Consider the following 25,630-nt stretch of genomic DNA (forward strand, 5'->3'; position numbering starts at 1 on the left):
AAGGGATAGATGGAATCCCCGCCATGACTTTCTCTGCATCTATGCCGGAGCTGCCAATGCCACTGCATGGAAATAATAATCTATGGAAGGCATAACGGTCTGTCAAACACTCATACTTTGCAGAGGTAATTTTCACACCTTCAGGTACCCCAGGAGTCTATCAGCTATATCCCCATGATTCCGGCCCAAAACCTGGTTCCATCTGATCCTTGCTGATGCTGCAGTCATGTTGAGGCTGTAAATGAGGCAGTCACCCGCTTCTCCATCCATACACCCCAGTCAGGCTATGTTCATACAGCAGGGCTTCATGCTCATTTCAGATTTTTGAGGACACAATGACGTCACACCCCGGGTAAACATCTGGCGATTTTAGAGTTGTCCTACCGGAGCCAGCACATGCAGTACATGTGGTAAAAAATGGTAAAAAGTGAAAGCTAGAACCTATATGGAGACTTAAAAAGACATCCTACACTGAAGCACTGCCATGACAACGGAGTTGCCAGCACACTAATACAAAGGATGCTTCGCTTGAAACCTGACACCACAGACAGCCAGGAAAGTGTTCAAATATACAATGTAAATGATATAGAAAGCATACATATTGTTTCCACCAACACTCACATGAACACAACGCCTCAAAAGGACGCTCTATGTTAAACAGTGTGATCCCACAAAGCTTGTTGTTAATAACTGCGACTGTAGCGCCTCGTATTTCTGCCGTGATTGGAGATCAAACACTCTGCTGCACAGCCATTGTGGCTTTGGTACCGATTTCCAGGAAACAATTTAATTTGCGTCACTGACGCGAATCCATTCATAACTTTGTGGCAAGAATAACTTATGTATGTTTGTGAGCACACACCCTTTTATTAGTCTGTGACCAGGTCATCCATACTGCAGTTGAATTGGATATAATTTGGATCCACATACGAAAGAGGCTGTGATGGTGTGTTGAGCAGGGTGGAACCCAATGGAAAAATGTCGAGGGAACAACAACAAGGCAGTAACAGTTTAATACAATAATTTGCAATTGTCCAACAATAGTCTACAAAACACAGTCACAAAATGTCAGCAGTCCAAATGCCTCAAAAGGTCCAAAATTCAAAATATCCACCAAACAACAAAAGGGGGGCACAAATCAGTCTGGATGGTCTGGCACACAAGACTGAAACTAGGAAAATCTTAAAGGCTGCTGCCTCCAGTGGGTGATCGGGAATTAGTTCTAGCTGCGTGCCAAAGGTGAAGCTAAAAGAAGAAAACAACAGAAGAGCGGAGAGTGGAAGTGTGGGTATGAAAAAGCCTGGAAAAAGCCTTTTTCAATGTGCCTACATGTGCACAATCATGTGTGCTGACAAGATGATCATGCTTAAGTTTTTTTTTTTTTTTAATGTATTCATTTATTTAAGATCAAATGTTTTCATGGTGCAAGGTAACATACTATTTCATGCTTCTCAGTTCCCATATTGCTTGAAAACGGTTGGCTGCTTCATAATGTGGAAGAGCTACCTTGAGTAGCTTTCATTTGATTGGCCTGACCTAAGTATTTGTCACGTACATTTGAGATTGATTTGAGTGATCCAATGAGCCTTGAGCTATCTTGAGCCATCCTATGCATATGTCTCATTAAGAAAATGAGATAAAACAAATGCACTTAGGCGCAGAAAGCAAGAATTTGACGGATACCATTCAGACAGAAATGTGTTCCAGTGGTTGCTTTCTGTAAAGTCGTTGGCTGGTTTTAGACAGAAGATGCAATTACTGGCTTATAATTCTACTGCCGCTGGATTGTCTTTTTTTTCTTTTTTTTTTTCTTCTTTTTTTTATCTATATTTAAGTAACGTGATTTCGAGACAAGGTTTTCATAAATGTTTTTTTTTTATATATTTTGTTGGGACATGACTTTCACACCTTCCCCTGCCTCTCATCCTAAACCTAACCATCCAAAACAAATGGCTCACCTTAACCACCACCACTCTGAACCAAACTTAAACGGAATTATAATAAGCCAGTTATTTTGAGGTTTTAATTCTCAAATTGAGGCTTCACCTCATGGAGACCAGCAAAAGATCCCCACAACTATCCCCAAATACCAAAAGGTCCCCACAAAGAGTTGTGTTTCCAAGAAATGGCATTCCCACACATACACACATATACACAACGCTTTGCTTTTGATTCACTTCATATGACCATACACTTAAAAAAAGCATTGTTAATGCAAAACAGAGGACAATTTTACTTGGTGTTGCTGTAGTTAAAACCACTCTATTGTCACTCCCATGGCATAATAAACCCCTGGCATAGACGATTGTAAGATCTCTTCAGCCTAATGTGTCAACATAGTATCCTGAAGTCCATGAGTGAACCTCAATTCATGATGGCATCGGTGTGAGAATGTGTTGTTAAAACCTGTGACGTCAATTGTACTCCTGGATAGGTGTCAATGTGGGGCGGAGGCGTCCCACCCAAGTTTTTGCCACGGCCTTACCAAATCCTCCATTCCATTGTAACTTCGATTATTTTGAGTGATGTCAAAAATTCCAACACTCACGCATCATCCACACATGCACAGATCAGTAGTTTACCCAGGAGAGAGAAGACAATAAAGTAAAGCAGCGCCAGCAAACCAGACTTATGTTACATGCGCATTCCTGCACACCATCACGTGTACCAGAAACATACTGTTTTACATACATTTATGCTATCTTGATCAGTAAAGGGTCTGATCACTGACGTGTGCAGCTGGGAGCTGCAGAAGACTGATGCTATGGAGAAGCGCAGCGGACCGGGATTTGCAATGTGTCCAGGTGTTTGATAAGTCACGTGTTTTTGTCTTGAATGAATAATACTTGAATGTCTTGAATGAATAATGCTGCGCGCCGCAGTAACTGTTTTCACTGCTGGGATTTTGCAGCTGCCACGCTGTCTGCAAGAGGAAAACATAGAGGAGGAAAGATGCTGATTTTTCCCAAGTTAGTGAAGATCACCAGACTATTTATTGATCATTTCTAATGTCTGGATCTGTAAATCTTCTTGAACGTCAGTAATCTCGCTCACTTTGTTCAACATGTTGTGAGAGCAGCGTGGATAAATCAAGGCACTATGTATTACGCAGCTTGCATGCAATGTGACAACACTCTTTCATGTTTTGTCTGTCAAACGTCACATTGTGTTACAACCGCTGCGGGGTCCCTTATCAGTTAATATATGAGGTGAATATGACTCATAGTGCCAAGAAGTGACTGAGAAACAAGGTGGTCAACCTGATGGTGCTAATAGGTTGTCACACGGCTGATGATGACTTCCTTGAGATGTGCTTAGTCACGGGTCACAAACCAAGTATTTTGCTCAGAAGCGCCACCAGTTGAGATGGGAAAAAGGACATCACCTGAGAGGTGCGAGGCTGCACATAGGGGGCGAATCTAACTCGGGCCACCCGAGACAGAATCCACAGTGTGAAACCGCCCTTAGGGTCTTGTCCTTCCTAGAAAAGAAACAGGGCACCCCAAAGGAGAAGAAGTCCAAATTAATCTGGCAACCAAGAAATCACCAATATAGGTCTCCAGAGCCTCTCTCTCAGGACTGTCGACTCGATGGGAAAGTGCCACCCGGTATTAAGTCGATGGCACAGTCATAGGGTCGATGACTGGACGACGGGACTGAGCTCTACCTTTACTGAAGACACACAGTTTGTGATACTCAGGTGGAACAGAGGAGAGATCAAGGAGCAGGAAACGCAGCAGAGGATGAACGAGAAGCGGTCGGAGCTGAACAGAGAGAGTGGGAGTGGTAAAAAGGACTCGTGTTGAAGAACTAACCCAATCAAAATGGGTGTTATGGAGATGGAGCCAGGGAAGACCAAGAACGACAGGTGAGGAGGGAGAGGAAATCACCATGACGCTTAGTACCACAGTGCGATTACCTGAAATGGTGAGGCAGAGTAGTGGGTAATGTCAATCAGCCGGCTACCACCAATACCACAAATTGGTCAAGGTGAGTGAAATTCAATCCGGAGCATATTCAAAGAGCAGGCATATTCCTTGTCAATAAAATTCTTGTCAGGAATCTATTAAAATGCTGACAGCAACTGAAGACTGGTTAACAGCCAGAAAAGCTGGCAAATTAGTATGATGGGATGAGGCGGGCAACGCCTGACAGTTGGGGACACATCAATTGCACTCGCTGAGATCTGTTCAAGTGCCACAAGCAGAGTTTTATTTAGTTATTTAGCATGCTGCTGAATATTTTGACATAAGGAATAATTTTTCCAAACTTTTGAAGACGTGTTGACTTAAGTGTGATGGGCCCTTCATAGTTGCACAATCATGACAATAGATAGATTATGAACCAATGATCACTGTTTATTTTGACTGTCCATCTTATAACTACATATCGTGTAAAGCTGCTGTTATGCCCGAGCATTTAAAGGAGCAGGATGGAGGGAATGTCTTAAATGCCATCCTTTCTACTTCAACATTTGAAACACTCTTATGAGCAACTTTTACTCTTCCAAAGATCAGTGGTCACTGAAATTACTGATAACAGATGCAAAGCATGAGTGAGTACAGATTGTAAAGGTTGTACATTACTGGTTATAGTTACTAGAGTCCGACAAAACACTAGGAGTGCAGTTCATTTTAAAACTGATATGCAGGTATACATTGTATACCCACAAAAACTAGACATCACCACCAGCTCAGACCAAACCCTTTGCTATGAGCTCGGTAGATTTCTGTTTTGCACTGGATCTTTGATGTATTATGTGACCAGGATTGCCAGGGTTAATTTAACAATGTGTTCGAACACAGTAACTAGTTACCTCCACGCTGTGTCACGCTGGTAGATGAATTTATTTTTGATTTCTGAGAGAATGCAGAACAAAACGTCAGTGCCTTTCTACCTAAAGCAAATGTTACCAAAATAATCCAGAAAACGGCAGATGGTTTAATAAATCACAAGTGTCGTTTGTGATTTTAAAAATGAAAAAGTTTTTTTGCATTTATTTCCTCAGTGCCTGTAGGGTCATTAGTGTAATCTGTAAACTGGTCGCTGGCAGCTTGATATGCTAGCTGCCCACATGTTGAAAATGAGAAAAAAAAATACTATTTATCCCCCAAGATGCAGCAGAAGTATAAATATTCTGCTTCCTGAAAAAGTAATGAACAGGATAAATAAAAATAACCAGATTACTGATTTCAAAATAGTAACACACGAGATTACTCATATCTTAAAGAAAAAAAGTGGTTATATGAACGTAACAGCAACACTGCTCCCTTACAGGAGAGCACACATTCCGTTTTAATGTTTTTCCGTGTCATATGGTTCCATTAGTTCAGAAAGCATTTTCAGTTTAGCCCCCTGGTTGAAACATCCCTTTCTTTTCTGATTCATTTTTTTACATTACATTTTTAGCTCAACATTATTTTTTTGTTTAATTTACATCACATCCACTTAGTACATTGAAATAGTTTCAGGCTTTTTACGGCCTATTTGTTCACTTGTTGTTTTTTTTTATTTTTATATATGTTCACTTGTTGTTTTTTTTTTTTGAGGATGCAGACATAACTCTGCACGTGCAAAGTGAACAACTCACTCCACAAGTTAGTCTCAAGTCATTTTAAGATATGTCCAACTGAACAAATCAGTCACATCACTCCCCACTGCACAACTGCAGTGCCCTTCTAACGTTCAGGATAAAGTGCAAATAAAAGTTATAGTGACATAATTTTGCTCAATGTCTTGTGCTTCATTAGGGTAATAGACAGAAAAGTAAAGAGCATGATAGCAGATGAAGTGTGACCTAAAAAGAAAAATGAAAGCAAGCCAAATCTAGATGCTCATGTGCACAGCCTCACTTGTCTCTCTTGAGGCAGCACACCGGATGACGATGGGACTCGTGGGTATTCTACCCGTCTCTGAATGTAAATTAGCTTTACTGCGGTGGTGTGAGGGGACGAGGGGAGCTCCACTGAGGAGTAATTCTCTCAGTCACTGGTTGAGAAAGGACGAGCAGACATGCCAAAATTCGTCAGAGAGACGCAGCAGAAAAACACACAGAAAATGTACACGTGTTCAGCAAAGAAACAACATCCTGACCAAGTCCCCCCCCTCATTCTTCCAGTTCTGATCAGAAACTTCAAGACGGGTGATGACATGTCACGTGGCCACTGTTGACCGCACATCTGCTTCTCTGATGTTTTGTGGTTGCCGTTCAACACATCCTGCTGTATTTACTGGACTATGGTGCACCTGGACAATCACCGGTAAAAAAAAAAGGCGGTACAGGCATCTCTATGTCATATGAGGATCAGAAGACTTGATTTTGTTTAATTATCATTTCTGTCTGAAAAGTGTTTTTAATTTGAATATTTTTTATTTTTTACCGCATAATTTTATTCATCATGTGTACATTTATCACTGTACATCTTTATTTATTAAATACATTTGACGTGCATGTTCTGGTGCTGGATATGTTTCATGTAATTTGACTTGGTTTATCGATGTAAACTGTACATAGATTAGATGGGTTTGCTGTATTTAATACAAATTAAGTGCAACAAGACCAATTTGGTTCTACTGCATGAATGGGCCCCAGACCCATCTGGTCTGGAAAGGGTGGGCCTCATGATCAAAATGGTTAAGAACCCCTCAAAATAATAGATATAGAATAGATAATAGATAATCAATGCCATTACATATTCTAAAATAGGAGAGAAAATTTATCTTTTGTGTTGGATTGGACTAAGAATGTTGGAGAATCATGGATATGGTAAATAAGGGCATGAAGAGGATAGGTGAAAAGAGGATGGATCAAGATGCTGTGCCGGACCATGACGGGAAATGCTGATCAAGAATCAGACATTTCAGAAGAGTCATTATGTAATCGAGTTGTAGCACGATGCACAATTCTCAGTACTGACTTGTACTACTTAGTACTTCCAACTGAAAGGTCCAAATCTGCCCAACATTAAATCGGACTTCTGCCCAGTCTCATAAAACGATTGTTCCATTGTGTGGGAAAAAAATGTGCTTGTTATTTGTCTCTGAAGCGACAAGATTTCCGGGGTGAGTAAGAAATTATTTAATTTCAGTTTACTCTCCCTGATAATCAGACACGTAATGAAAAACACAGACTCAGTTCCACTCTAATAAAAACAATATCGGAACTCTGTGGGAGAACTGCCAAGGCTGGCTAATTTAATCCAAACACTTACACGGAAGAGAGTTTAAATGGTTCACTATCATTCCTGCTTCTTCTGCAGTTTAGTCAAACTTTGATGGTTTAGACCTTGTTTTAATCGTAGTGTTGTTCATGTTCTGTTTTTTTGTTTCATGTTTGTTGTTGAATAAAAGCAGTTAATTGTGAGTAGTTAATGTAATTGAATGATGTTGATGTAGATTCAAAAAATGACCTGAAGATACAGCTGAACTGTTTCATGATGACTGTTGAAACTTACGCAAAACATATTTACTGTGCATTATTATTATTATTATTGTTGTTGTTGCTTCAGTTGTTATGTCTAGTGTATTTCATTTTGTTTTGTTTTTTCCTTTAGTTTTAAGTGTGTGTGTGTGGATGTACGTTTTGCCATACTTGTGAGTACCAAGTCTTGAAAAGCCACTTTCTTGTGAGGACATTTTGCTCTGTGAGGACATATGGCCCATCCTCACATTTAGAGGGTCAAAACGAGTCCTTGTTAAGGTTAGCCATTTGTTTTAGATGCTTATGTTAAGGGTCAGACATTGGGGAAAGCATTATCATTGATCTTAAGCATCTCAATAAGAGGTCCTCACAAAAATAACTAATATATGTGTGTATGTGTTCTGTATGCATTTTCCCCATAATTTTCTATTTTTGTTGATTGGGCCCTAAGGTGGATTTCAGTAATCCAATCTAACCAGCCAATAGAATAATTGACAGTGTTGCTGGAAATACTTCATTTAGCAATGAAAGAGCGACAATGGCGACACAAAGACCAGGTGTGTTGTGACTGCAACTACGTTTGCTAATACAGCTGAAACAAACCTGTTTGTCAATAATAGCAAAACTGACTCATTTGTCATCTTGGTAAGACGATAGTTGCTGCATTTCAGCGCATAACTTATGATTAGAGGATCCCTCAAGTGTTAAAGCGGCATTAGGTCGCCGATGGTAAATGAGTATAATTGCTAGATTCATTTGTTTAAGAGGAAAGACCGTGGCAAAACAGCGAAAGATGTAATCACACATGACAATATACACAGTACTGTCAAGCTTATACTTGCAAAGAGAACTCTAGAAACATCTACGGATGAAGCAGCTCAAAAGTTCCCAGCTTCCCATTGCCTCCGTGAGAGGTCCCTGACTGGTTCATGACCGCTCCTTTCACTGACCCCTGCTGCTCTGCAGCGGTAATTTAATCCCCCGCGATGATGCCGTCAGTGGGGAACACCAGAGCAGCCAGAGCTGCAATGTCTTGTTTATCCACAGGGAGGCGCGTGGCAAGACTGAACCCATATGGACTTGATAGCCATGAGTGTCAAAACTGGGCTGATCAATGCACAGAGAGTGCACGCTAAGCAACACACGGCACAGAAGCCGCTCGGACGAAACAGTATGAACTCCTGAGTGATGATCAAACAATGATTGGGATATTAGCTAGACAATTGTTGCAAGCGTTCTTGATACCTCACTTTCACCATCGAACGTCCTGGCACTGGAGGTGAGTGAGGGGGGAGGGAGTGGCATGTGTCTTCCTTGAGGCTCAGGCGTGAAGCGGGGGTTGGGATTTTGTTCTGGGCCTTTCACTGCTGTCTGTCCCAACAAGCTCACTAATCGCATGCTGACTGTTGAATGATGTTGATGAGATTCCAGGATTGTGAAGAACAGTGTTTCTGTGCAGGGTGAATGGAGGGAAATGTAATTTGTAACTTTAACTTACTACTTTTTTTATGCTGAAATGACACTGGTTGGTTCTTAGTATGGGTGAACCAGGCAAACACCCATGTCAGCATGCTAAACTGAGGCAAATGGCCATCTTTGTGCAGCATAATTCAGAGTGAAGATGAAGAAAACTATATATATATATATACATATGTGACACACAGGGATGTGCTTTAACCGCTATACTGCCGCTATGTCACATGACCAGCTGTTCAGCTGAGCCTTACAGCCTAACATATTTGTAGGATTTGGCTCAGTGAAACAATGTGGCACTTAGCCTCAGACTGGTTGGCCACCCCTGCTATATATCCTTATCCTGTCACCTAAAGAGCATGCTGCACTGTACATCATCACACATTTGGGGTCAGACAATCACTTTGAACAGGACAATGATCCAAAACACACTGCTGCTAGAGCATGCATGGCATCCGAAGGGATCAGCTATGTCAAAACTCCACAGGAGTCACCGGACTTGAATGAGCGGATCAATTAAAATAAAATAAAATAAAATAAAATAAGAATAATTGAGCTTTTATAAAAGCTACTACACACACAATGGCACACCACCATTTGGAAAATTTAAAAATAGAAATAGCATGAAGAAGCCGTCTCATGAACCCAAGCTTGCCACACACAGACTCTTCAAGTAACCTATTCCTGTGACCTGGGACTCTTTACTGAGTGGAGGGATGTGTGGAGCCCTCGTCACACTCTGGAGTTGTCTCAAAAGACAACCAACGTTGGTGCGAGACCAGCTTTCTCTAGTCACTCTGGGCTTTGTGTATGAAGTGAAAGTGCCACCTTCAGTTCGCACCTTGTAGCACAATGAGTAGGTGGAGTTTACATCATTCAAAGACACTCCCTCAAGAAGAAGGGGGTCACTCCAGCGGCTGGAAGAGTGCTGGAACTGTGCTGGGAGGGGAACAATTGAACTGCTCCTACTGTATCATTCAACATCAGGAATCGAACTCTGTGATTCAGCCAGTGAGGAGAGGCAGGATGCAGCGAGAGGCCGAAGCAGCTGCAAGACTGACGGACACAGATAATAAAACTTTATTTTTAGTTTAGTTAAGTTTTGACATTTACTGAATTGATGACTACAAACCACTATCTTTTAGTTATGAGAAATGCATCTGTCTGTAAGATGCAGCTGTCATCTCGGGTCCGTCTATTCACATGTCTGGCTGGAATGCACTACTTGAGTTCCGAGGGCAATGGACATCAGTCATTGTGATGTTTTTTGAGTGATTCTTTAGTGAAAAACATGCTGAAAACCATCATGTTCATATCCTCCTGCAATGATGTGTTATGTGCTCTCTTGATGGTTTCATTGTTTCCACTTTGTTTAAATACGTTTGACCAAGTAAGAGTACATCTCCAAAAAGAGATCATTTTTCTGATGGCCTGGCAGCTCTCATTTAAGCCGTGGCGGTGCGCTACTATCGTTTACAATTCTGAGGAATAATACAGCTAAAGACGTGTTTCAATAAGGAGCATATAGCGATCAGAGCGTGGGCATCAAAATGTCCACACAAACGTTTTTTTTTAAAGTTGACTGTGGACACAGGCGTCAAGAGTCAGAAACTATTCTTCTTCAGTCAGTTCCAAAACAATTGCCTGGGATGATGAAATTTGGCGCGAGTCGCGTCTCTAACCATTTCCTAGCAGGTCTGAGCAACCAAGGACTCAGCTGCAGCAGGTACAGATACAGGTACACTAGTCCAAACCAGATGGACCATAAACAATGCTCATGACAGTGAATCAGCGAAACTATATATTTTTTTGTCTCATAAATGCTAGCGGACATTGGACGTTGTCGGAGCTAATCCGTTTGGCTCGCTATATCTACACTATACTGTGATGAAAACCATAAAATGTACACTTACATGTTTGTTAGCGTCTCAAAATGTTCAGTGTTTTCTCTCGTGCTTTTATTTTGTTGTTGCCTGTTCGTTTCTGTTTGTCTGCAGCCTCTCGAGCGACACAGCCAGGATTCATTTGCGAATCCACTTCACATGGATTCTCAGCCGCCTCCTTAGTTACATTCGTTCCTCCGCCTTCATTTATTGCTTCTTGCTGCTGCTGCTGCGCGTGTGTGTTTTTGGTTAGACCCACTTTTTCTATTTCTCCGCATTATAGTTATTCCTCGTGTGTGATTTAGAACCACCGCTGAAGGGCTTTTTGTTATTTTGGCCTCGTGAGTAACCTCAGAGTGCGTCTTCTGTTGTCGCCCTTAGTCAGGCTTCTTATTATTCGGCTGTTTTCTGTTTCAGGTTTATTTTGCCCCTGCTCATGTTTCCTCACTCGCATTTGGTGTTGATGCCCTTGGTTTTGTGTTCCTGTTTGTCTTTTGAGTTTATATTATTTATTTTAATAAATTGTTAAATTACCCTCGCTCTCCTGAGTCTTCTGTAAACCCACACCAATTCAGCTACAGGGTTCCACATCCTTGACAAGCCATGACACCCACATTTGATAACACGCCCAGCACCAACGGTAAACACATGACTTAAAAGTCTGGTTCAAACACTGTTTTTGTTGCAGTATATTGTCAAAACTGTCAAACTCATTTTTGGCTGAGCAAAGGAAACATGACTAGCACAATTATTAGCATCACAGCTAATTAGTATTGCCAGCTATATGTTCATACTACTCTTCGACAGTGCATTACAACAAACCTTTTGTTGTAATGCAGATGTACTCAACATTTTTGCAACAACAAATTCACTCTCATGACTAGCGGGATTAGGATTGTGGCTAATCAGTTTGGCTTTTATACAAACAACAAGCAGACACCCATTAGCTTCCCTTAAAATGATTTGTAACATAACAGAGACAGCGGTGAACACAAAAATGACTTACAAGTGGAGTAGAAGCATCGCCACTTCAGGATCGGAAGAAAAGCCTTTCCTAGCTCTCAGTTCTCACCAGGCTTTAAATGCAGTTCTCACCAGGCTTTAAATGCATCTCCTATATTGACTCTTGTATGGGATCTTGCTCTGTTGGTTTCCCGCTTTCTGTTCTTGGACTCCTCACAGCTTCTGCCATGATGTAAAGGAACTCGGCTCGCTGCCGAGGTCTGTCTGCCCTTCTGTTGTAAAGTGTTGCGGTGGGGGTGGACACCCCCGGACGGCTCGTCCAGAGAAAGTTATACAGTCCAAGGGAGCGTTTAACAGAGAGCTGGAGAGTCTGAATCTGGGATTTTTGACTCTTCAAACTGGACCTTGTCATCTCAGGAAATATGAAAATAATGTATTTATGACTAAATGTTACGCATTGTTGCTTTAATGTGTCAAGATATGATTTTCCTCCCTCAGCTCATATGATTCTCTCATTCTTGCTGTGGATCACATAAAAGAACATTTTTCACGATTCTGTGTTTCCTGACAATCATAACTACATGAAGCTCCGTGTGTTATATAAATTGAATGCTAATCGTTTTCTCTCAAGAATGAGGAAGGTGTAGACCTGTAAAAAGTCTGCTTGGAAGATTTCAACTTCAGGTCAACAGCTGAGTGCTGTCGTTTGAATGAGAATAAGAGAGAATCAATTTTGCTCACCTGGGGAAACAAGAGGTGAAGGTGAGCGATAAACTCCTGGGGGGAGATACGATCAAACAACTATGAAAGAGCTTGTTTTTGACTTATTGGCATCAGCACTGAGTTAAATTCTACAACACATCTCTTGAAAATAATGAAGAATTGGTTGTTATGGGTTACTTAATTAATCACGGCGGTGATGTTGGGAAGGGATGTGATGGCTGTTACCACATCATTTCTCATGACCACATCTAAAACCATTCACCAAAATCATCTCACAGGAGTTGAATGATTTATTAAGGCCTATCAGGTTCTATTAATGCTTGAACCCTTCCTACTTGCTGCAACAAATTGCACAGAAGTCTTACACACACACGCCTACACACACACTTAGTGTAAACTGTCTTCACATGAATAAATCTCTAGCAATCTCACACGATTGGCACAGATGGTGACAGTCATCTTTCTTGTTAATATAAGATGTGGAATTACTAGGGCGGTGGCGCGTAAATGAAAGGCTGCATGTCTCACTCGCTTGGCAATATGTATTTGATGAGAGCTGTAAATCCAGTGGTGCAGCAGGAGGGCCTGCGGGAACTACGGCATATGTAAATTGGAAATTGGTGATAAATTGAAGTAAGAGGTGGTGTGTGCATGAGAGTGTTTACGCTGTTTCAAATTTAATATAAAAGAATGTACCTCGTTTATGAGTCTTAATTTTCAAGCAATATAATAATATGAACAACATTGTTCCACTCATATTCACTTATGATGTCATTCAAAACAACAGCTGGAATATTTGGACATGACAACACCAGCAAAGCAAGCAAAGGTATACATCTACTGCAGGTACAATGCGAGATCAGCTTGCAAGTTTTTCCATATACAGTTGAACCCCTTTGTCTTGACTACTGTGCTATATCATTAGCAACATTTCAACTTAATCAACAACTAATCTGTTTTGTTATGAGGTACATTTCAGTATGCCGACCAAGTCCAGATGCGAGTGAGAAAGGAACTAGCAATATAGTTGATGTGAGTGTAGAAACCCTGAATGTGGGGACCATAACTGAAAGGGGTAAAGACTAAGCCGATATCATGTTGAGGGAAAAGTAGGCACATTATGTGAGCAGGAAACATAGTGGAAAGGAATTTAAGCTTGGAACATTAGGGATGGTGTAGAAATGGTGTGGGCATCATTTTGATGGAATAGTATCTGAACAATGTGGCGGATGTGAAGGAGTCTGACAGGACCAAGCGCTTGAAGCCAGATGTCATAGTGAACACAACAGATACTTTGCATTCTATATCTTGACACATTAGAAGTGAGATTGAAGATTATGAAAAAACAAATGAATAAAATTAAAAAACAAAATGTTTCACACGCTACAGCAGGGGTCACCACACTGTACCAGAAAGGGCCGCAGCCAGGTAATCTGTATTCAGTGATTGTCAGTCAGTTGCTGCTTGTTTCAGCTGATACCTGATTGGTTAAACTATGTGAGCTTGTTGGTTGGAACAAACACCTGCAACAGTTTGATGACCCCTGCGCTACAGTCTCTCTTGAACTTGTTTTTTGTGATTAAACTTAATAATGGAGTTTGTCTCCAATCTCATCATGTGCTTGTGTTTTGTCTAAGAGCAGAATTGAGAAATTCAATGTTCTACATCTCTTGTAGAACCCAGTCGTGCTTGACAGACTCTCAGCTCTGCCAGTTTAATTTAAGAGTAGAATTGAGCCGTCTGTCTGCTGTCCCCAATGTATCTCATGTCTCTTGACAGTTTACTTCAACTATAGACCCATCTGGACACATTTCCTGGATGCTATTGACATCATGTCAATAATTTAGTCATATTCTGTTCTCAAAATCATTATACAAACTATCAGTCCTTTGTCTAATGTGATGATCTTTCCACAGTTCTCTTCACAGTGTTTTTTTTAAATTGGCACAGTTGACGATATCTATTATACTTTGACCGAATCACAATTTGTCCACTCTCCAATGATTTTCAACAAGGTGTTTCGCCAAGGCGCCAGCGCAGTGGGAGACGCTGCGTGTGTTGATATGAACCAAGGCAGAGAACTGCTCTAGATAACCTATTTGGACCACTCGATCTAATAAAACAAACACCAACGCAGAATCGACCAATGTCATAATCAAAGGTTTCCTGTGTTAAAAATAAGGTTGGGTTTCTGCTACATGTCTACGACGTCTCACCACTACAGCAATTTGAGCCACTACACCTTCAGAAAAATGATCTCTTTTTTAAAAGATGGAGTTTCACGTAATCACATGTGGTAAAACAAAGACAAATGAAATTGAACTGAAAAACAACATGAAGGAATCATCATGAAGGTGTGCATGATAATAGCTGTTTTCGGTATTTTTGTAAAAATCCCGAATAACTAAATGACTGGAACAAGTCCTCATAGAGCGTTTCACATCCCATCCAGACATATGAAGAGATAGAACAAAAAAACAGCTACATAATGGACTGAAGTTTCACTTCTCAAGATTAGAAACTTGAGATTTTATTGTCATCAGTTCAATGAATGTCAAACTGTCCCCTTTGCTACCATGTTTGTCTGTCGGATTGCTTCTTGATAGGCTGTGTTCCGGTTCTTCTCTGTTGAATTTCCAGATACAAAAGTCCGACATGTCATACATGGACATGCAGTGTGAGCAGTCAGATGACATCCGAACATTGTATTGTATTGTGTGAGAACAGGCATCTTGAGCTGTGAACTGCAATTTACAGGTATTGTATGAGCAGAATCTGAATAGCTTCTAAATCAGATCTCTGAACACTGTAATCATTTGAATCTCTGTCTGGTGTTGCTTGTTTCAGTGGACACCTCATTGGTTGTGCGCGCTTGACTGGTTGGAACAAAAACATTGACTTTTCTTTGCCCACTCATGGACAAAATGTGCATTGCATGAAAAGGGGCATTTAACGGAGTTTATGAGCGTGGTCTATTAAGGTCAATTTAAATTTATTAAAAATGTATTTCGTTCAAACAGGTTGTAAACTTGACAAAGCTTCGTACTGGTAGCGCGCAGTTCTTCGGTTTGAGATTGACGAAACACAAATGTCAGACGGTGCCATGTGAGCACAGTGGCTCACAACTAATTCCATAATCCTTGTTCGGTGTTGACCACTGTAGAAACCCGGGATGGCCTGCTGTCAGTGGAGTCTGGAGACACGCGAAGAGAACAAGAGCGACCATGCGGGAATTCTGAAGTCTTCATTCTTAATGAAACCCTTTCATTTATAGCTGCTGCAGAATGTATCTTGTGACTGTTCAACGGTAAGCGGACTTCATTTAAGGCTTGTTTGCAGAATTCTATATTTAAGGAACGTTATTCAATGTTGTCAGGAAGTTAACTCATTTCTCGTTTACATGCAGCTTTGAGGGGCCACAACATGACCCAACCAACACATTTAATGTACAAACATTTTGTTTGGGCTGTATTGAGCTATATCATTGTTTCAGTGTGCAGGTCATTCCTCCTTCTAACTGCTGAACATCTTTATTCTCCATAGTCACACCACTAATCCACAAGAAGCCCCATTTTCCATTTGAATGAATTTGGTATATTACTGAATCAAATGATGGACCAATACATACATTTAAACAACAAAACATTGCTTATTTTGCATCACTTTGACAATAGCACTACAAATCACGATGGTGGCTATATTCAAGTTTTTATATCACCGTATTTAAACTAAAGCTCTTTTAATGTCCTGAAAATATTTGTCTGAAAATGAAAATTGCCCCCCATAACTCCAAGTAACATATTCTCAGCGGATACCTCCATGTTTGTTGTTGTTATGATCCTAGCTGTAACTTGTTAAAGTCCCACCACTCATATATATATATATATATATATATATATATATATATATATGTGTGTGTGTGTGCACCCACCCCTGCAACACACCTGTCTTTCTTATAATGGTTGAAGAAATTGACTGCCACCACTGATTTTTTTTCACAACTCGACTGCTGTCTATAGGCATGAATGTGCATGAAAGTACTTGTGCCTGTCCCCTCCCTCTAAATAGCTTGGAAAGGCCTTCAATCAATGTCTTTGAAATGGAAATAAGTAAAAAGTTTCCATCTCCCCCTCAATGGATTTCATAAACAGAACGGAGATCTCCAGCATGGTTTCTGTCGAGTAATGCTGTCGAAGGCTAAATATCCTGGCACCCCCTGTCTGTTGCGTCCGTTCTCGTTTCTGTTTGGTTACAGAGTTGTGATACGGAACAAGTGTGTTCAACGTAATTAACGTCACAGATTAATGAGTGAACCAGCAGCGCCCCTATTTCTTGTATCACCAGTTCGGTGAGCTTTAAAGTGGAGGAAGAGAGGAACAATCAAGTTCATTGTCAGACTTTACTGACCCATTTCCTCACAGTTCCACTGTTAAGCTCTTTGGTTGACACAGCAAGAAATGTCTACTTCCGCTGACTGTTAAACTGACTGTGACGGAAAGGGAACTTGGTGTCAGCCGGTTTGTTTTTTTCACCTCATTTAACAACTTGGTCATTTTGTTCTTTTTCAACTGAGCTTGCCTCTTTCATTTTCGTGATGGACATGGGCACACTTTCCTTGAAATACCTGACATATGTCAGCAATGTTGAAAAACAATAGAGGCAAAGGCTGAATTAAAAATTACCGGCCTAACCTTTTTTGTATTATTAGTAAGTATTAGCATTACTTTTCACTATCACCAGAACAGGTCAGTGGTTCATGGAACATTTTTAGGTCTGCCCAGTACAAAAACAGCTTAAAAATACATACACCCTCAATTCACAACTCTTGCTCTGAGACAGTGCACTTTGTACCACCATTTCAAAGTGAATTCTTAAAATGTATACCTGAAAAACATACAAAAGCTCTCCTTTTACTCACCCGCCATCTGATTCACAAGCACTTTGTAGCATGTTTATTTATTTACAACATACATGAAACACATTTGTAAATAAATATTGCGATCTTAACAATCTTACACTTCTATTTTGATTCTTCATGACTTGTCACCTGAGCTAAACGAAGGTGAGGCTTGTGTGTCCCCCTTTAATGTATTTATTAAATGACGCACTTCCCCAAGTGTGCTATCAGCTGCCTGTGATCACTGCACCCCCTGTTGACTGTCAATCCTCACCCTCTCAATTGTTAATTTAAATAAATAGATTTCATATATATATATATATATATATATATATATATATATATATATATATATATATATATATATATATATATATATATGACCGCATATATATTAAAATGTTGAAATTAAAAAGTACTATTAATGGACAAAAGTAATAAAAAGAAGTCTAGATATCAAACAAACGAAAAGCAACATATCTATATATGTAATATAACGACAGTCATAAACAGTTTTTTTTTTTTCTGTATTCATTTTCATGTGTTTTTAAATAACCATCATTAATAAGAGCTCAGTCCAAAAGTCTTTCATGTGAGTTCATGTCACGGCTGTCCGATTACAGACAAGGTTCATCAGGTGGTAGAGGGGTGAAAGTCTTCAGGATATTATTTCAGGAGCCACCATTGGTTGGAAGTTATCATGTAACAGTCTGTTATTGTGCAACTGTAAAAATCCTTAGAGTCGGTTAATCGGACATATGTGTGGTTGTCTAAATTTGGGAACATTCTGTCACATATATAGACTCCTTAGTGCAAGTTTGTCCTGACGCGTTTTCCCTTTCAGCATGAGGAGGCAACTCCTTCAATGGATCTAGCACAATTGTTTACAAATACTGTAGGAATATTTGAACATCTAGGCTTTAGCATAAATAAGAGAAAACAAACATATTATTGGTGTCATAATGTGAGTGGTCTTCCTTTGGCTAAAAGAGGCTTCACTCCACTCTGCCTGACAATCTGTCTCTTCATCCACAGCCAAGGCATTAAAGGTCAATCGCACCTTCGCACCCTCGATCCCACCTCCTCTGCATTTTGTTGCCTCGTCACAGATTGTCTTGCAGCCTCTCCATGTAGGTTCTGATTTCAGATTGACCCAAGTCCATATCGTGGCAAACCCACTTGATGTCATCCTCGTTCCCACCACTCACCAGGACGGAGGAGTTGCCATACTGGCCCACGCCTGAGTTATGGTTGGGCAGGACGGTGGCATATGACGTAAATTTGACGCGTTTGCGTTTGGCAGCTGCTGCTGCTGCCCGAGGGGAGTTGTTTAGGTGCTCGCCCTGACCCTTTGGGTCTTTGCAAGCAGAGGACATGGCTGAAAGACATTGGTGGGATTCCTGCGCCGATCGTGGTAAGGTTTGCCCGTGAGGGATTCCTCGGTGTGTCCCACCGCTCATGCTGCCCATGCTGCCGCTCATCACCAAGGTGGTGCCAGCTCCGTTCAGAAGGTACTTGCTCTCCTCATATGCTTCCTCAGTCCGGTCAATGATGGTGGTGCACTCGTCAGGAAGCCCGGCCTGGCATCGTTCCGCATGATCACCCATCAGGTCAGCCTCTGTGCCCAGCCACACCCAGTCATGAGCGTGGTTCATGTTGCCACCAGCCTCCAGCACTGGGACCTGCTTGTGGCGATATCTGCAGATTGAGTGACACAAGATGAAAACGGTCATTACGGTAAGACGCATATCAAGGCAACCCCTTTGCTTTACTTTTGTATGTTGATGCCTCACTCATCTCTACAGAAGAGGATTAGGGCCGCTCAACAGTTATGAAAAACAGGTTAAAGCAGGCTAAACACTTAAGGGTTAGCTCGGATTAAGTGAAGGTGTTCAAGTGACATTTGTTCATGGTTCTGTGTCTGGTCCCTAATTGTTAGAAGTTTTGCTGTTTGAAGAACGAACACTCCAGGATCAAATGCACAGTGGGAGAGGTTGCATGTTGTACACGATAATTAAGTGGGTCAAGTGCATAACCTCGACGGGTGCCATTGGTCAGAGAACCAATAAGGGGGCACATTTTTTTTTCTTTTTTCTTTTTTTGTGAGAGATTTAGTTTAAATCAAGGAAGGGGCAGACAACAAGTGTTGTTGAAGCAGCACTACAGGTTTCTGATAACAGTGCTGAGGGATCAGAAACTGCAGTAAGATCAAGGAGGGTGTAGAGATGTTCAGATTATGATATAGTGTTGAGAAAAAAACTTTATGTTATCACCTCAATAAATTTGCATTTATTTCTATCGTAACTTGAGGATGGGAGTCATAAAAACAGAATTCCCAAGAAATGAATTGGAAAAAAGGTGGAAATTTGGGAAGAATACGATAAATAATTGAAATAATAATGATAGTAAAACTAATAACAATAATGAATCAATACAGAGTTAGAAGTTCAGTTTTCAGTTTTGCCACAATTGCCCAGTCCGTGTGTGAACATAAAACAGTTTACCTGAATGCAAAACTGACACAGTTGATCAGGAAAACAAGTATTGCCAGGCAGAAGACTCCCAGGAGGGCGTACATGCCGATCTCCAGATCAGACAGACCTCTGACGGTCTGGGTCAACTCCCCTTCTCCACTCCTGGGCACTTCTGCTTGAGCTGGGTCGATGCCTTCGTCCCCAGACTGGCCTGGACCACTGCCTCGGCTGCTGGTGTTGCCCCCGCCGGCACCTTTGTCACCTGAAGATCGGTGGGTCACTGTGCTCTTGGTGGTGGAGCTGACCTAGTAAGCGACATGTTTGTACAACAATATAATCCATCACAGGGCGTATGCTAAATAGGTATGATACAAATTAACAAATGAAGTGTGGACAAACTCACTTTCCTCATGGCTCCTTCCTCCCTATCTGCCACCACGCTTTTGGATTGCCAGTCTCCTCCCTCCTTCACTGGCTGCCCCTTGGTGGTGTTGCTCAAACTGCTGTCGTCCAGGCCTCCTCTTCCCAACACTCCCCTCTCGTCACTCTTTGCTCCAAATTTCACTATCACGTTCCCAACACCAGAAGCCAACACGCTCTTTCGTTTGGACTTTTGACACGTCTCAGAGATGACCATCTCAACTCGCACAAGGGCTCCTTGTCCATTTCCTTCAGCCACTACGACAGGCCAAAGCTGCTCCTGATGGATACAGATTTGTTGTACTGGCTGGCACAAGTTTACTGCAATATGCTCATGATTGTATGTATACCTGATTATTGACCGAGATGACACTTTCATCGAGTGACACAGCTGAAATTAAGAAATCTTTGGGGTCGTAGATATCGAGAGGCGTCACAGAACCATCACTGTACTGGATCCAAGCACTGATTGCAGCCTCCTAGAGGAGATACCAAGAAAGGGCATCACACACATTTGTATATAAAGTCTTGTAATATTTTATACCGATTCAAAGTAGAGGTGCACAGACTGCAATTTCCCCATCAGCATTTTTTTTAAAGAGTGACCTGACATTTTCATGTATTTATTTAGTCCACACACAACAACCCGAACACATTAAAAAAATAAAATAAATACTAAATTAACTTTGAATAAAATGCAACAATTTAATGGACAAACTAACAAACAATCCTAAAGACACCTAAGCTTTTTGTTGTTGCTTTTGTGCTGTAGGTTGAAAAAATGTCAACACGCATCCCTTTCGATTTAAATATTAATCATAAATTATACAAATGCCTGGAGGACAGAAGCAAGAAAATTGAAAACTATTATTCAAAAAAATATTTAAATAATTTTTAAACACTGACAGATAGAAAGTTTCTCTGCCATTTCACCTCACGTAATTCCTTTTCCCAACGAAATGACCAGCCACGCTAAACAGCCACTCACTTTCGGTTCTCACAGGAGTGACAGTGAGGCACCTGGCTGTTTCTACTTGCTACCCTTTGTGGTTCTTTTTGAAATGGTGAATGAGGTTTATAAGTTATTACACTGTTTGAATGTGGCCCTTCAACAACTTATTTCAGCCTTACATGCATAGCAAATGAGACGTTTGCTTGAGCGTGCACTGGAAAACATTTTAATTGTTGTGTAGATGTTCGCGCTGAGTGACGCAACCTGGTGCATGCTGCCAGTTAACCCTCTCTGACGGCAAAGAAGAATGGATCAGTGACTGACACACGGGAGGTATAAAGGATTCGGTAGAGAAGATCAGTTTCATATATTCTAAAGAATCACAGATACCTCAAAGTTCAGGAAATTGGTTCCAATCGACCAGTGCACCCCATCAAAAAGTGTTGTACACCAGACTCACCGCAGAGAAGATGTGAGCAACACTGAGATGCAATCTGTGTGTAATGTGAACCATAAACTCCCTATCCCAGTGCAGTCAGATTTAAGAGCAGCCAATACGATTCTAAGGAAGAATGAAGTCTTGCTTGTAGCTTATATGTTAATGTGCACATCCAGCTAATTTAATGAGCAAAACATGTGTTTGAGAAATGGATATGTTAAAAAGCCTAGATTATATCAGTTGGTTTGAATAACCTCTCTGAACAAACCATCTCAGTCTGGAAAAAACAATGTTTTTGGGAACCCCTCATTTCAATGGCTGTGAGTGTGGCTTGCGTTTGCTCTTTGAGAGATCACATTGGTGGGGTTAAGAGCAAGGATCACTAATTGGCAGTTCTCAACAGAAAAAGTCAAATTCAAGACCAGCAAATGTGACGAACTTCTGTTCTGTTCACTCTCTTTAATTCTCCATCTTTTCATTTCCTGCAGGGCGGAATTTTCTTCTTGCTATAATGAGAAACTTCCTGTCCCATTAGCCTTCGGAAGCAAATTTGAATGTAGTGGGTTTTGATAAAATAAGCAGGCAGCGGAGGGTTGTGGGGGGGATAATAGCCTCAGATCGCGTGGTAAAATAACCCAGAGCAATGTGATTAGGGAGTTGAGAATAGCTTGTTATATGGGAGCGACGCAGTGTGTGGGGGTGCGACAGTGTGGCCCCTTTGTGGAAGTGGCACTGAATTTTAATAGAAAAACAGGTTGCCATTTGCCGGCCAGTGACTGACCGGTGTCACAAAATAGTCACTGGTTTATTAGATCGAGAGTTTCATGGATTTGTTGTTGCTTACTTTCTGTCACGCTCTGCTATTAGCTTGATTTTGCTCGCATGTCCGCATTCGTCTCTCTTCTGTCTCTCTATCTCACTGAGCTTCACAGATAATGGCACACAGTGCATGCTGTCCGCACATCAGCACCAGTTGCCAGATTGCTGTTTTGACTGCTTCTGTTTCTCTGCTGTTCACTCTGTGCAGCCACATTTGTGGAGGTGATCCAGTGCTCTTAGTCTAAACACTCCCCCAACTGAGGTTATTTCAGGCCCAACACACTCCAGCGTGCCCAAATACATACATGCCATTAATAAATTAAAATGATCAATAATCCGGATCGCTCCCAGAATTGACTCATTCGTTTCTTGTCCCGTTTCAAACATTTCCTGAAAATTTAGTCCGAATCTGTTCATAACTGTGATTTTGACAAACAAGCCAAGGCCGACGAAAATATAACCTGATTGGTGGATGTGATAAAAATAATAAGAATCTTACTTTGAACTAAAATCCCTTGAATAGCCGTAAGAACTGAACGGAGCTTCGATCCTGGAAGCTATGTTCCCATAATTAGAAGGTGATAACAGCAGAACGATTACATCTACACGGCACAGGATTGTGGCTTAACTTTAATTGTTGCAACCTTGGGGAGTTTCCCTGTAGCAAAGAGCTGATTAGCGCCATCAGGGTGTGTACTTGTGCGAAGAGGTGTACACTGATTTCAGTTGTATACACTGCTGATCTGCGATACACAGTGTGTCTCTCACCTGTCTCTGCGTGTGTAGAAGGTCTGATGCTGTTGTGGAGAGCTGGATTGCCTGGGAATTTCCTGGACTTGCCACTATGCTGATGGACAAAGACGCGACCAGTTGGACTCCCAAATCTGTGATGGTCACCTAGATACACAACCACCAAACAAATGATTTCTGACTTCCCTGCTGATGTGTGAACAAGTGGTTAGTAGTGGCCTTTGCACTGTAGGAACCTTTTTAGTTCAAGGAATGATTTGGAGAATTTGGGTGTTCAAAAATATTGGAACATGTGACTGACAGGTGTTTTTGCCTAGGTGTTTCCTGTTTCACTTTTGTTTTTCAAACAATAAATAGTGCTTGATGTCTGTGGTGCTCAGTTTCAGATTAGGGTTTTGCCTGTGGAGACTGCATTTATAGCACAAGGTGTAACAAACATGAAGACCAGAGAGCAGTCTATGGGGGCGAAAGAAACAATTGTGAAACTGAGAGAAGATGGAAAGTTAGTCAGAGCCATTGGACAAACATTGGCCAACCATTTGGAATGTCTTGAAGAAGAAAGAAACCACTGGTGTACTAAGTAACAGACATCAAACAGGTAGAAGAAGAAGAGCAATTGCAGTTGATGGTAGGAACATTGTGGGAGCTGCAAAGAAACTTAAACAACTGTTAGTGGCATCATAACCTCCGGAGGGCAGGAGTGAAGGTATCTGTATCTACTATTCACATCTACATAAGCACCGAGGCTACATCAGAAGATGCAAGCCACTCATCAGCAAGAAGAATAGGAAAGCCAGCCTGGATTTTGCCAAAAAGTACAGTGTGCGTTTAATACTGGTTAAATAAAGGCGGAGACCGCTGGGTTCCGTGTGTGACATCAGTGGAAATGTCATAAAAGAAAAAAAAAAATCTCCTGTTTTCTGATTTACCAGAGATCCACAATACGTTCATTTATGTTTCCAATCACAGACTGCAAGATATCTGCGAGTGTCTGCTGCAGTCTGTGAGTGTGTTGAGGAAATGCTGGGGGCCAGAGCATCAGTTGAATGTTCACTTTACTGAATTTGATTAAAACACGATATACATGACACAAGTGTAGTTCAGATCATTGTATTGACAGTTTTGTGTGTAAAAAATTTATTTAAAACAGCCATCAGTAACAAAAGTCCTCCAGACTCCCTCCCAACAGCCTCTGAGTCGGTGTCAGTGTTCAAATGTTGGTGTGAGAATAGTTTCACAGAAGCTAACGAAAACACCTTGGGACTAAAAAGGTTCCTAGAACCATTCAATTTGACTGTACAGGAACCATTTAATCTCCAAAATGGTTCATAGAACTGAAAAGGTTCCTGCAGTGCCAAAGCCTTTTATATGTGGTCACCATTCAATGCAGCAAATGTCCAAAGGTGTCTTTACCTTGTCGTCCATTACCGTCACGGTCTTCTCTGCCAGAATTGTGTCGGACAGAGGGGATAGCACCTGACAAAAATATAGGAAAATTAACTTAAATTTAACTGCACTTTGGGATCCAAGTGGTGACTCATGTCAAAGAAGCAGAAGCCAGAGTGAAATGTATGGAATGATTTTAGAATTTAATTTGAACTGCCATATTGGTACATCTTACACAAAGACTAGCATGCAGGTAAGTCTATGGATGGAAGAGGACCATAGCAATATCAAATTAGAATTATGCAGCAATGGTCAGCAGGCTCCTCCTGTGGTTGAATGACTGTTATTGCCCATTGAAATTGTATAACCATCCCTTTTCATGAGTCTCCAGGTGGTGTTTGGATCAGGATGGGTGGGGGGTAGTAATCAAATTCTGTCATGAGCCGCAACACCTTTCTTTGTTTCATATTTTCAGGTTACCTTCATGGAACTTGAATTGTGAGCAGAGAGACCGAGAGAAAGCATGAAACAGAGTTTAGACGATGGAGAGTTTAATGGACAGATGGAGGAAGGCTGAGTGAGAAGAGGACTCCTGTTCCAGGGTGTTCTACAGTGCCTCAGACAGCAGGACAGCCGCATCTGATTTCTGAACAAAGAGAATCTCGAGTGAACGTGTCGGCCGTCAAACTCAATCCGACTATCAGCAAGGTAACAAAATGCAGTGATTGGCAGCTTTGGGATTGCTCTTCAAGACAGATTGAGAATAAGAAAGTCTGGGGAGGAGACAGGAGAACAAAGAGGAGGCTGGAGAGAAAAATTGAAATGTCAAACGATAAAATGACGACTGTTGAGGATGGCATCTTGATGGGGGTGTGGGGTGAATTCTTTCTTCTGGCTCACAAACTGAGCACAGTTGTCTGACTGTATGTGTTCGTGTGCCATGCTGGACCCGAACAAACACACTCAGCTGTTTGCCAAATACCCACTAAATCCCTCAGTGCCGCAAAAAAATGAGTGCCAGACCATTCCTG

At 41.3% G+C, this 25,630-nt stretch overlaps 1 protein-coding gene across 1 annotated transcript in view; it reads right to left on the minus strand.

Moving 5' to 3' along the window:
• Nucleotides 1-17,748: 17,748 nt before the first annotated feature.
• The window catches only part of si:dkey-215k6.1 (transmembrane protein 132D), a 193,599-nt gene continuing 185,717 nt past the window's right edge, over nucleotides 17,749-25,630 (minus strand). Inside the window, exons 11-16 of the mRNA XM_053869950.1 lie at nucleotides 24,627-24,689; nucleotides 23,232-23,360; nucleotides 20,604-20,732; nucleotides 20,237-20,533; nucleotides 19,864-20,138; nucleotides 17,749-19,057 (exon numbers count right to left, since the gene is read on the minus strand). Coding sequence (XP_053725925.1) covers nucleotides 18,463-19,057; nucleotides 19,864-20,138; nucleotides 20,237-20,533; nucleotides 20,604-20,732; nucleotides 23,232-23,360; nucleotides 24,627-24,689 — 1,488 coding nt within the window. The 3' untranslated portion in view covers nucleotides 17,749-18,462. The remainder of the gene's footprint in view (nucleotides 19,058-19,863; nucleotides 20,139-20,236; nucleotides 20,534-20,603; nucleotides 20,733-23,231; nucleotides 23,361-24,626; nucleotides 24,690-25,630) is intronic.

This window comes from Synchiropus splendidus, chromosome 7, assembly GCF_027744825.2.
Source record: "Synchiropus splendidus isolate RoL2022-P1 chromosome 7, RoL_Sspl_1.0, whole genome shotgun sequence".
Classification (NCBI taxonomy): domain Eukaryota; kingdom Metazoa; phylum Chordata; class Actinopteri; order Syngnathiformes; family Callionymidae; genus Synchiropus; species Synchiropus splendidus.